At 48.2% G+C, this 13,777-nt stretch overlaps 1 protein-coding gene across 1 annotated transcript in view; it reads left to right on the forward strand.

The window, feature by feature from the left end:
* The window catches only part of LOC133345166 (C-Jun-amino-terminal kinase-interacting protein 4-like), a 92,259-nt gene that overhangs the window by 41,442 nt on the left and 37,040 nt on the right, over positions 1-13,777 (forward strand). Inside the window, 4 exon segments of the mRNA XM_061555696.1 lie at positions 8,627-8,777; positions 9,361-10,132; positions 11,690-11,807; positions 12,365-12,486. Coding sequence (XP_061411680.1) covers positions 8,627-8,777; positions 9,361-10,132; positions 11,690-11,807; positions 12,365-12,486 — 1,163 coding nt within the window.

Here is a 13,777-nt window from a genome sequence, read left to right on the forward strand (position 1 = left end):
CCGTCACAGCTGCTCTGACGTTTTCGGCGTACGACGCGAAGCGGTTGATATTAATGCCCAATAGTCGCGGACGAGCTCGCAGCGTAGCACCAAGGCCGCAATGACAATTCAGCCATGGGGCACCGTGCGTGGGATGGGGGATGGAGGAGGGACTGGTCTCCCGAGGCGGACGTTGGAGTGGGCGCGTGCACCAAGGGCAAGACAGAAATACGCGTGGAAAGAATGTTTTAGAGGCCCGAAGCGAGAGATCGGGCGCCGACTGTTCGTTAGTCGAGGGCCGACTGTGACGTACGTTGGATGTGGAGCGCTGACCGTAGCGTCTACTGGGGTTGTGGTGCGGATGTGCAGCGGTTGCAGGATCTGGCCGTTTGAAAGCGAGCGAGGGGTGGGATTTTTTTTTGGTGACATTGACCTTGAAGCCCGCCTCAAGTTTATTTTGCTTAACCTTGAATGGGTCTCATATTTTGCAAGGGTGATTTGGGTCACCAAAATGACGAGCAAAAACAAACCAGGTGAATTGTAGCGACAGTGCAAACAGAAATTAAAACAAAATTAAACCATGGATATGTCAAATGCGTCGCTTTGTGAGTGTGTGTGTGGGGTGGGAGAGATGGCACGGCGGTTAGCGCACCGGGCTACGAATGCAGCGACTTGAGATTGTCCTGTACTTTCCCTAGGTCGTCTCAGCCTTAAACGAGTTCCTTGGAAGACATAGGCAGCTGGGCGTGGTGCTGGCCACACCACCCCCTCACATGCCCACTAACGCCACACCCCACTTACATCGCCGCAGTAGTCTTTAAGGTTACATTGGGGGTGTTTGTATGCAGTGGAGTTCTCCACCGTTGCAGCTTCCCAACCCGCTCTGCAGGTTGTAGGAGAGGGAATCGTCAACATGTCATTCATATTCGGCACTTTGTGGATCGCTTTGCGATTGTAGGGCCATTTTCAAATACAAATAATAATAGCCTGAACAGGTTTTTGGGGCAAGTGCTGTTAGCGAGCACCTCCTGAAGGTCGGTTTGGTGCATGAGGGGTGGGTGCCAAGCCATGCCCGGCCCGCCTTTGTCTGCTCCGTGGCGATGTTTACACACCACTCCAGGTACTCACTTGAGGCTGAGTGGACCTGGAGGAGACCCACGACCGGTTGAGATAAACATCACTGGTGTTGGCCGCGAGCAGGAATTGAACTCGGGTTGCCGGATTTGTAGCGCAGCATGCTAAGCACGACATTACCACTCTCCACAAATATAGAGTCATTTACATACACACTTGTACGTGTTTGCGTGTGCAAGTCAGACTCGCCAATGTGAGCTTGTTTGACTCATTCCCTGCAAGGCCATTAGACCATTTTTTTAATGTATGTCCATTGCACTTCTTTAGCACCGGACGTAGCCAACCGTGCGGGGGAAGGAAGAGCGTTCCAGATGACCGCAGAAGCGCATCCAAAAGTGCACGATGCAGTGATCGTCTTTGTTCGATGGCAAGCCAAAAGCCACTGTGAGGATGACCGGAGTTTGCGTGATGGTTTATGCTCCTTCACATATGAATTGATTGAAAACGCTTTCTCAGAAAGTTAGACTTTTTGCCAGTGGAAGTTTCCCGCACAACCAAAATGCGCTCTGTCTCGGAGCCGGGTTGGTTGTACGTGCCGGGCCTGTTTTATAAATAAAATTGTGTCATCTTGAGAGACGTCACTTGGAGTATCTCCTCCTGCTTTTGCCAGTGATGTTCCGAGGTTGAATCTCTTGTCTGTCCTGAAAAAAATAGCGGTTTCCGATACTCTTCGGCCTCGCACACGGATTATTTTTATCTAAATCGCTGGTAGAACGCGAGCTGACGGGTTTCGGGAAAGGACTCGGTACATTTATTTCTCCGCCGAAGCCGAGATGTCGAGTCACATTTCCGTGAAGGGCGCTCCTTCGTACATTATCAGGAGTTGTTTTCTGCTGTGCTTTACTGCCGCTGTGTTGTGTTGTGTGTGTGGGAGATGAAATGTGCAGACATGTTTCCTCCCCCGGTAACGGGTTGGTGCCTCAAGTCGGGGCCCTCCTCTGTCCACATCGCAGCCTGTGACCCAAAGCCCGATTCCCGTGTTGTTGCTGTTATTTATATTGACATCTGTACACACGCACACACACAAAACAACGGTTGCTGAGGACAGTTCCAAAAAGCCCAAGACGCCAAAGGCGGTCAGTGGCAGACGGATCTAAATAAATGTGAAACGGATTTAGGGTTCACACGTTCATTGAATTTAGACGATGGGAGGGGAATTCCAAAGTGGAGCAATGTGAGGTGATTTTTTTGTTTGTTATGAAATCGATTTGATTTTTTTTCTCATTCACCAATGTTGAGTCAATATGGCAGCAGCAATGTTTGTGTCAAGTAGCGGAAATGTGTCTTTTCATCTGCTCTGTGTTCGTGAAAACTCCCTCGCTGCCAACATCGGAACACAGTCGCTAGTTTCCCACAACTTAGTCTTGAGGCGCACACACACACACTCGCATGCGCAATCGCCCGCGTGGATGCCATCATACCGTCACGTGGGTGTTGTGTAAGACCCTGTGACTCCATCCGTGAAAACGAAACATTGTGGGCAGTGTCAGAGTTCAAAATGTAAAAAAATCTCCATTTTATAAAAGGCAAATTTGTGAATGTGTCTGTTCAAAATGTTCAGTGTATTTCCCGACATGCAACAAACTTGAAATTTGCCATGTGGGTACTTTCCAGACTGTACACCATGCAAAAATGATAAAAATACACTTTTTTGGGGGGGGGGGGGGGGAGCTCAATAATGCAGAGATTTTTTTGCACAGCAAGTGAGCTGTGACGTCAAATCTGTCACGCGACCTACGCATGTGGAAGCATCACGCCTTGTAGTGTAGTGGTTAACGCTACGCTGCGCTACGAACCCGGCGACCCGAGTTCGATTCCCACTCACGGCCACCACCGGTGAAGATTATTTGAACCAGTCCTCGGCCTCCCCTAGGTCGACTCAACCTCAAACGAGCAACTGGTGTGGTGTGTGAACATCGCCACTGGGGGGACAAAGGCGGCCAGGCGTGGCAAATCCAAGTCCCGGGCGAAGACGGGCAGTAAAGCTAGTATAAATAGAAGGCTGAAACATGAGGACTTCTTAATAATTGTGGCTCATCGCCTGACGAAGTTGGTTGTTGTAACCAACAGCGAAACGTCGTACTGGAATTGTAAATGTCGTGTGTTTACTCTCCAACACACCGGTGTGCTGACGAAGCAACTGTATATCACGTTTTGTTGACGTGACAAACTTTACTAATTGGCTGTGTCGGGTGGTGGGAGGTTTAACGACACATTTATATTTACGCGATCTAACTCAAAAAACCTCCATCAAGGACTCTCCAGTTGTTATCGTTCATTATCCTCCCTCAAGTATCAACTCTCCCGGAGCTCCTCCCTCTATTTGCAAAATGTACGCTACAATGTCCGTAGACTTTATATAGTCCGAAATCTTGTAGCTTCATCATATCGCGATGCTACAACATCAGACTTAAAACCCTTTATTATGGATAATATTGATTACGAAAGCATACACGCTCAAATAAAACTAACTCGAACATCTATGAGAGGGAAATATCTGGTCCCTGTTGTTCTACGGAGATTATCCAGTGTCTCTTAAAACAAGATAATGATTTATTCAGCTCTGGTCTGGTCGGAAGGACAATATGGAGAGGGCACATGACCTTGGCGAGCAATTTGAGCCACTCCGCTGCTCCCACACGCGATAAGCGATGTTGTAAACAAAAAATTGCAGTTGTCGCATTGTTACACACTCGGTGTGGTGCGCAGTCAAGCTAAAACATCTCCGCTAAAGCAAGAACATCTCTTGGCCTGTCCCGGTGTGATGTTCCCTTCCTGTTCTGTCCTATGTTTTGACTCTTATTTCTTTTTCTATGGTGGCTTTTTGGCCCATCCTGCACCTGCTTGTTTTGTGGTGCAGAGAAATAGTTTTAAAAAAAGTGGGAAATTGTGGGTAGAGGGGGCGGGGTAACTCAGGTGGCAGGGGGTGGCCACTTAGTGCCCGCCTCCAAAATGCCTGCTCAGGTGAGCACCATCCGTGACCGCATCTCCGATGAGCATGGTTGGCTACATACGGTACGAAAGAAGTTCAACATGCGTACATACGTATGCTGAATGTTAAGAATAAGAAGACTTTGTGCGGACGGTGGTATTGATGTATCAAAAAAACCTGATCGCTAAAGCATTTCCAAGTAAAGAAACAAAGAAGCACTTTTAACATTTTCCCGTTCCGAGACATCTGCAAGTTGCAGGGTGGGGTCCCATTCACGGCCGATTCTCCCAACGCGCAAGCGGTTAGCATTAATTTGATTTAGAGCGGCGTGGCGCCTTTGTTTTTAAAGACATTGTAATCACCGCAGAGAACGGTAGCGACACGACCGCGTACTCTGACAGCTGGCGCCAAACTGGCTTTGTGGGAGCCTCGTTATGGATGAAGTTATTTTACTTCATTTTTTCTTCCGGTTTTCTTGTGATGACGTACACGTACGTCATCGGAACAGGAAAGGGTTAATTCACCCACATGCTGATTGGCTACTTGCTACCTGCAATGAAAATAGCAAAGCTTTTTTTTCTCACTAGTTTCTGCTGCCCCTGGGTTCAGCTGTAATACGTAAAACTGACAGTCTGAATGGCCGTAAGATGAGTAATGAGCATAATCTTCTGCTAACTTGACTGCAAGTCTCCCAGGTGCAAACGACCAGCGCCATATCGTTTATGAAGGTCGGTAACAAAATAAATCCTCGCTGTGAACACACAACCTTGCTGCCAACCACACGCAAGCCTGGGACTCATCAAAAAGAAAGCTGTCAATCTACTTGGAATGAGATGTCATCTTGCGAGCTCAAGAGCTGTAATATGAGATCAGAAAATCCCCGTCTGTAATTGGATACTCTTTTATAATTTATGCACACAAATGGAAACTTGCGTGTACCTCATTGAACTTTCGACAGTGTTGAGCACTCATGTAACCAGCAAAGGAGAGTTCAACAAAAAATGAAACTGAGACGCGGAGCCGGTCTCCACGCCTCAGGGTGGTCGCTGCCTTCGGGCAAGTGAAAATTGTGCCCATTACAAATTAGCGTGATAATTATTATTAAAACTAAGGATCATCATCACTAAACCAGCAATGGCTCCAAAACAAACCAAAAAAACTGCCTCCAACGGTGGTCTATTATTCTGCGCCGTTTCTGCTGCCAGAATCGGGGTGTAAACTCGGCCAGCATTCTGATTAATTGGCCTTGCTACGAGACTGTCAGCTCTGGGCGCTGGCATGTGCCAAGGCCATTGTTGGGCTCTACCCCTTGCGGCGTGCTTGGCATTTGTCCCTGTGGCTCGGTTTAAACACGTCGTGGTAGTAGGCTTTTCGCGACCGATATTATTCGTAGTAAATCTTGTTTTTGGGTGAGATTGCGTCAATGCAAATGTGTCGTCGCTGCTAACCCACCACCACCCGACACAGCCAATTAGTAAGCTTGGCCACGTGCCAATTGGTTACTACCTCAGCACATCGGTGCGTTGGAGAGGACACCCGCGACGTTTACAATTTGAGTACGAGGTCTCACCGGTGATTACAACAACCAGCTTGATCAGGGGATTTGCCAGAATTGTGAGGAAGTCCTCCTGTTTCCGTTCTCTCTGGCCCCTCGGCCCTGGTTAAGAAGGGGTGCCGCTGGGCAGCTGATTGTGAACGCTGGGAATTTTACTTCCGTGCACGTAGACGGTGCTTTTATCAACTTTTAATGACTATTAGCTACAACTATAGCGGTAGGAATAATGGGTGTGGTGTGCCGGGTGCAGACATATTTTCTGGTTTTACCCTCTCTGACGGTGAAACAGGAGGTGTTATGATGTTCAAACAGCAATTAGATACTCTTTGGAAGGCATCAAATCTGCATTAACCACACACACTTGAAGCAATACATGCAACCAAAACATGCTCTGATAAAGACAATGCATACATTATAATGTATGCATTGTCTTTGAAACTGTTTGGCCTACACCAGAGACGGCCTTCTTTTTGGGCTAGTCTCACCAGTATTAGACCAGAGAATGCCAAAAGGGGCAAACGGTACAAAGGCGATGCAAGTAGCAGATCATTTATAGCGCATGTCGAGCAGTTTGTATCATTTTTGATGCTGGCAAAAATGTCCCACAGATATATTTTCTGGGTCACTGACTCGGTCGGAGCTGGCTGACGTGACGCCTTGGTCACCGCCTCCATAGGCGCCCACCCCTACCATCTAGATAGCGCTTAACTCATCCATAATCGCATTACGTGTCAATGTTTTCACTCGTATATGGATTTCATAATGGTGCAGTGAGTGGCGTGAGTGCTTGCTGTAAGAAGGGTGGGTGGCGGGGGAGCTAGCCCAGGCAGGCTTGCTGATTTCACTGGATGATTCATACCAGACACAAACAGCCCCCCATTAGCTTAACAATGGCTGTTACACTCTCTTTAATTGGCAAGTGCTAGAGGGGATTACAGCTGGGACAGTGGACCCGCGATACGTGTTGCTCCGGCACAAAATCACACCCTGGCATTCATTCACCAACACACCACGGACCACGGTGGTGAAGGGTCCACGGGATGCTCTCATCCAGCAGTGGATCAGCAAGAGTGCTGTGCACGCCACGTGTAGACCTTGGCTGTGAATGCTTTGCAGTTCAGTCTTCCGTATGACACCAGTCCTCGGGAGAAGCGAAGGGATAAATGGGCCGGTGACTTAGATTTATTTTCTACATCCATTACCGCACACGCTCCATCGCAGGGCCGCGGGCATGGCTGGGTTATCATCACAGTTGTGGGGAGGCTCGATGGATTTTATAGATTGGGAGGGATGTTTTTTAGGGGCTTATCTAGGGCCCATGACGGATGAACAATTCCTGGGAGTGCTGCAGTGGTAATGCATTAGTGTTTGTGGTGTACACGGTAGTGTGATCGGATTATGCGGGAGTGTTTTGTTATTTTTTATCAAGGGATGTTAATTTTAATTGTTCGATTTTCCACCAGCTTCCACCGAAAGAAATGTCATTGTCCGTCTGTTCCGTCAGCTCATTTGCGGCTACGGGGCCGAACTAATCTCGACCGCCGTTCCACTTCCTTCAGCCGGTGTCACTGCTTCTCTCAATCTCCATCTCTTCCCTTCTGCACATTTCTCCTGCTGCTTCTCCCCACCTGGTTTCCTGTCTCCCCACTGCCCCCCTACTTACATTTCCCTTCACCTTCTGTGCACATGGTGAGCGTGCACACACTGTGTGGTGAATGCAACGTGTGATAGTGCCACAACATTTCCCAAGTGCCTAAATATCATCACTTTTCTACGTTTAAGACAGTAATACATCAACCAAGTTAATCAGTATTGCAGTGTCGGTATAATCATTCGCAAGTGTTTTCCATGTCACCTTGGCTATGCAGCACGTGTTAGCCGTGAATTTATGAATATTGTCATTTAATGTGCTATAGGAAAATACAATGATCAAATCAGTCGGAATGCAACCTACGAAAACAGGACTTGATGTAAGCTATAAACCAAACTATTTTTTTTTACCAGGTAAGGCCCACTGAGCTATATTAGCTCTTTTTCAGAAGTTACCTAGCCACAAATGATAGCTCAACGAAGTGGCTTATCATGTGGAAATGTCAAGCAGCCAAATACTGTAAACGTGTGTTTCTAAATGTGGAGGGAAAAACCGGAGGACCTGGAGAAAAATCCACGCGACCACGGAGTGAGAGAGACACGCAAACTCCAAATATACAGGCACTTAGGTTCAGGATCGAGCTCACGACCTCCTGCATACCAGGCGAGGGAGAAAACATCTTGCCACCGCTGTGTCAGTGCACTGCCAGTGGTTGTTCCATGATACATTATCATGATACATTATCATGATACATTATCATGCTGCTTGATGCAGATGGGTTAAGGAGGGCCCAGGACCAGTTCATTTATCGCCGCTCATGTTAGCCATGGCCAGGAATCGAACTGACTTTCTTCATTGCACAGTGCCCTGATCACCGTGCCACCCGTCCACCCAGTAAACATATTTACTTGACATTCAACTTTTTTATATTGCTCATTTCTGGATGCTGCCACAGCGTAATGGCCCGCACACTGGACTTTCAATTCACATGTTGCCGGTTTGATTTCTCAGTTCGGCAGTCAAAACAGTGGTGCAAGTTTCTTAAATCCTCCCACCTGTCCACCCTGCAGTATAAATGGGTCGACCAGAGTTGGTCGATCGCCAGGTCACGTGTGGGGGGGTAATGTGGAAGAATAGGCCAAATACTCTCTTGTGGGATTTTCTAGAGCTCCCTGTAGTGATGGCCCTTCTGCCAGCCAGTAGCATTCCAATTTTTATTTAGAATCTTTATGCAGACTGGAGGAATCCGATGAGCCGTAAAGCTCTTTTTGTCAGATGTCTGGCAGCATTGGCAAGCGATTGCAGGGCTGCACCTTGACCATTACATATATTCGTCATTTGTCGGCAACTTTGCATTTTTCCGTTACCTTGGAGAAAACGATTGTGGGAGGGTTGTTATTTTAGTTAATGGCCGCCCCTTGTGGTTGCCTTGCAGGAGGGACAGGCCCAAGTCTCTGCGGCTCTTCCTGCTCCCGGGCCCAGAGCCATCCCCGTCCGTGCCCGTGGCGTCTCCGCAGGATGGCGCCGATGTCGTCGTTGGGGAGCAGTGGCGCAGGCCGCCCCTCGTGTCCAACACCAGCCTCAAGGTGAGCTCGCGGGCTGCCCTCCCGACCGTGACTTTGCGGTGAGCTACGATCGACGAGTTGCGTGCGTGTTCATGCATCCGTAATCCACGTGTGTGCATCCGTGATCCACGTGAGCGTACGTGCGTGCATCTGTGATTCCGTCGAACTTTGAGGGCCGCTGCCCGGTTTGCACGAATAGTCCCCGGGTTGAATTTACCCTCGCGTTGCGTTTCGTTCAGAATGGGACACGGATGGAAACGTTTCGCTGGAAAGTTGTTTGGTAACAACCTGGCTCACCCAGGCTTGTGGATCAGCGAGAGTGTGAGCCAGTTTAGAATTTTCATAAATTTGAATTGTTTTTGAAATCTAAAGAATCCTGATTCGGCTAATATATGTTTGTTGAACTTCTTTTGCACCGTACATAGCCAACAGTGCTGCAGTGCATTTGTCATTCACATTTAAATTGCTTCTGTCAGTGTTTTGCGTACACTTTAAAAGCGTTAGGCAACATTTGTAAGCTGTGTGCTCGCCAGTAGTGTTGCTCGGTGAAAGCCGAACCAAGAGACGTTGATAAAGCGGGGAGCTGTGATTGTCACACGGGCAGGATGAGCTTCTGGACACAAGCCCAGGCGACCCTGCTGCAGGGAGGGAGGATGAAGCTGCTGCTGGGAGGGGGGGCAATGCTGCTGCAGGGAGGGGGGGCAACGTTGCTGCGGGGAGTGCGGACATCGCTACTGCAGGGACGGCAGGCAACTCTGCTGCTGCAGGGAGGCTGGGGGATGCTGGTGCAGGGAGGGAGGCCGACGCTGCAGGGAGGGTGGGTGACACTGCTGCAGGGAGGATGGGTGACCCTGCTGCATCGAGGATGGGTGACGCTGCTGCATCGAGGATGGGTGACGCTGCTGCAGGGAGAATGGGGGATGCTGGTGCAGGGAGGGAGGCCGACGCTGCTGCAGGGAGGATGGGTGACGCTGCTGCAGGGAGGATGGGTGACGCTGCTGCAGGGAGGATGGGTGACGCTGCTGCAGGGAGGATGGGTGACGCTGCTGCAGGGAGGGTGGGTGACGCTACTGCAGGGACGGCAGGCAACTCTGCTGCTGCAGGGAGGACAGGCAACGCTGCTGCAGGGATTGCGGGCAACTCTGTTGCATGGAGCGAGGGCGACGCTGCAGCAGGGAGGATGGGCGCTGATCAGCCTTCATCGCCCGAGGCCGGTGTAGCGGTCACCGCGGAGGTGACGGCCAACGTGGTGGGGGCCTGGAGCCACGGCTCCGTTGAGGCCGCGCTGCAGAACAACCTCAACAAGGAGGAGGAGGAGGAGCCACTGCCGGACAGCAAGCACTTGAACATCGAGGCACTGCACGCGCCTCCTGGCGGTGAGTGTCTGATTATACGCAGAACACTTCGGATTATTTTTTTCAAACACTTATATCGAGATTGGCCCAGCGACACGAGTTTGGTTTCCATCTGCGGCGAACGTCAATGGGATTTGGTCAAAAAGGAAACAAGTGACCTTAGCAAAGCACATGGCTGTGATACGACTCCTTTCAATTTCACCCTTCATGGCACTCTACTCTGGAGTTTATGACCCATTTAGAATAAAACCCGGCATATGGGGCCGGCTTGGTCAAATTAAATTACGAAATCCAAGTCAAGTGGGTGCCACGGTGGCGAGATGTTAACTACCTCACCTGGTATGGAGGAGGTCGTGGGTTCTATCCCGACCCTGACGCCTGTTGTATATTTGGAGTTTGCATGTCTCTCTCTCCACGTGGTTGCGTAGAATTTTTTTCTGGGTTCCCTGGTTTTCCCTCCACATTTAGAATCAACATACGTTTAGAGTATTTGGCTGCTGTACATTTCTACACAATAAGACACTTCATTGAGCTATCATTTGTGGCCAGGTCGCTTCTGAAAAAGAGCTATACGGTTAGGTGGGCCTTACCTGGTAAAGTAAAACAAATAGTTTGTAGTTTTAATTTCAAAACCATTTTTTTAGAAAGGTTTTATTTTTGTGCATCTGATGGTAATGGTGATGACAACTTTGCTAAGACCATCAATCAAGCTTGCTTCACTTCTGAAGTCAAGTCCGTTGATCAATTAGCTGACGTATGATCAATGGAACATTGTCGTAAAAAGGCTCATTCATTTGCCGAAAACATCTTAATATATAGGCGACCTCGAAGCTTGGGTAATTGCCGGCACCACCCGGCTGTCTTGAAGCTTCTCTGTTGGTTCCTCGGCGATTGTGAGATGCGATTTGCATGAACCACGCTGTAGAAAACTAAACATTATAATTTTTATCATCAAGATCATCTCATCTGCATGTCGGCCGAGTGTACATTACCGCAGTAAAAAAGCTGCATCAACAGAACTCCTATCTGTGCCTCTGCATATAGATCAAATGTTTAGTCCATTTGCCACAATTCTTTACAAATCGCCTGATGATGCTGGTTGTTAATCACCAGCGAAAGGTCGTACTCAAATTGTAAATGTATTGGGTTTACTCTCCAACACACCGGTGTGTTGAAGTAGTAACTAATTGGCACATTTTATTTACGTGACAAACCTTACTAATTAGCTGTGTCGGGTGATAGGTTAATGACACATTTATACTTAGGCGATCTAACCCAAAAAACTTTAATATTGGTTGCAAAAACCTACATTTTTATACTGCTTATATTTAGTTTTCGCATAATGCTTAACAACAACACACAATTCTAGATTTGAAGTTTTCATGACTGCAACGATCCATACTCTTTGATTTTTTTTTCGGTCAAGTCACGTAGGTAAAAAATATAAAATAAATGAAAATGAAAACAAATAAATTAAATCACGACGTTTCGGAAGCAACACAAGCAACCGTCATCAGGTGTAGAACAACACACAAGCAGTGTTGTATACCGTATTGAGTCTGCGCTCTTCCCCGCTAGACAAAGCCTCTGGCTGGGCCGGCGTGCAAGGCATCATCGAGACGACTCCAGAGCTCGGCCCGGTACCTTGCAACAAGGACGGCAGCAGGGGCCGCGATGCGCAGCACGTGGGCAGCAGGTCTGTGCAGCGTGCGCGGCCCTCCATCCCCGCGAACTGCGGGTTCGGAGGCTGACGGTCCACTTGTGGGCCGCACTTCCTGTCAGCGTGAGCTCTCCCGCTGACGTTCCCCACACTGAGCTGGGCCCACTCCTTAACGACGTTCTGTTGTGGAGCCTTCTCTGAACGACGACGCGCAATGCTCGAAACGATCATGCGGCCACGCTTTCGGCTCTTTTGAGCTGGTGGTCTAGACAAGGCTGTGAGAGCATTGTACATGGAATACGGTGGTCAGGTGACATGCACATGGGGCATGATGGGAGGTGTGTGGCTCATTCCTGCTCTTTGTGAGCAGCAGTAGCAGCACCCGATGCGTGTTGTAATTTATATTTGTTTCTAGCCTGCACGCTGCAGAAGTTTGAATTGTCGACATGCTGTCATTTATTTAGAACTGCTTTTTGTGTTAAGTTTGTTGTCCTTCCCCCCGCACCTTCGATTAGCGCAGTTGGTTACTTACGGGTGTGAAAGAAGTTAAGCACACATACATTGACATCTTGGAGGCGTTTGTGACCCTTTAGTTGCAGCACACCCAGCCGGCCCGACACGGAGACCGGGGTGAACGACAGCTCTCTGTATGCAGAGCTTTCGTCAGCGGGGTCGGAGGTCATCTGTGAAGTGGACGAGGGGGCCGACCTGCTGGGTAAGCACGAATGGGGGTGGGGGGGGGTCCCCACACAACGCTGAGCTGGCCATGACTATACTTCACCAATTCTGCAGGTGATCCTTATTGTCTGATTTAGCTGTCTATATATATATAAATCATTCGTTTTTTATACGGAGATTTATTATACCCAGGGAAGATTGATGCAATATTCACCCTTTCCCATTCCGAGACATCTGCAAGTTGAAGGGTGGGTGTCCCGTTCACCAATCAATCTCGGAACACTCAAGCGGTTAGCGCTAATTTTATTTAGAGAGGCGTAGTGCCGGTTGTTTTTAAAGATGTTGTACTCACCGCAGAGAACTGTGGTGACAACGACCGCACTCGATAATAGCTGGCGCCAAATTGTGCCACACACTCCAGCATGGCCTTGTGGGAGCCTCGGTACCGATAGATTTATTTTATTACACGCTTTTATTTAACTTACTGTCTGTTGTTGTTGTATCCTCAAATCTTGTAACTCAATTTTAATCCACTTCCCAATGTGGTATCGACTGCAGACTTGGTATACTTATGTCCTACTGATGACAATACATATATATTTTTAAACATTCTTATGTTTCGGCTTGGGTCTAATTGCCCTCGGTCCCTTACGTTATGGCAAGCTTCGGGGGCCACTGCCTGGAGTCGTGGAGTTCTTCCACTACTACAGTACATTCATGATAATTGGTTCTTTACCCTTCTATCTGGCAACAAAACTGACACCTTTTTGCAAGGAGTCATGTTTGCATAGACCGCAATACCTGCAGTCATAAATACAAACAAAAGACATAACTCTGATAATGTGCACTGTCCTTGAAGTTGATTGGTCCACACCCGAGACAGCTTTCCTTCGAGCCTAGTCTCATATGGGTTGGACCAGATGACGCCAAAAGGCGCCTTTTGGCGTCATCTGGTCCAACCCATATGAGACTAGGCTCGAAGGAAAGCTGTCTCGGGTGTGGACCAATCAACTTCAAGGACAGTGCACATTATCAGAGTTATGTCTTTTGTTTGTATTTATGACTGCAGGTATTGCGGTCTATGCAAACATGACTCCTTGCAAAAAGGTGTCAGTTTTGTTGCCAGATAGAAGGGTAAAGAACCAATTATCATATTTTTACTGGCAAATGAGGTCCCCATAGTGTAGTACATTCATGTTTACGATGTGACGATGGATCTACTGCTGGACAAAAGAAGATTTTGTTACAATATTTGATTACACTAAAAAGTACGTATTAATATATATTTTAAAAGTGTGTTTAAAATTTTTTTTTTTTTAAATGTATAT

This window comes from Lethenteron reissneri, chromosome 3 (assembly GCF_015708825.2).
Source record: "Lethenteron reissneri isolate LAM-NWPU_2019-01 chromosome 3, ASM1570882v1, whole genome shotgun sequence".
Taxonomy (NCBI): domain Eukaryota; kingdom Metazoa; phylum Chordata; class Hyperoartia; order Petromyzontiformes; family Petromyzontidae; genus Lethenteron; species Lethenteron reissneri.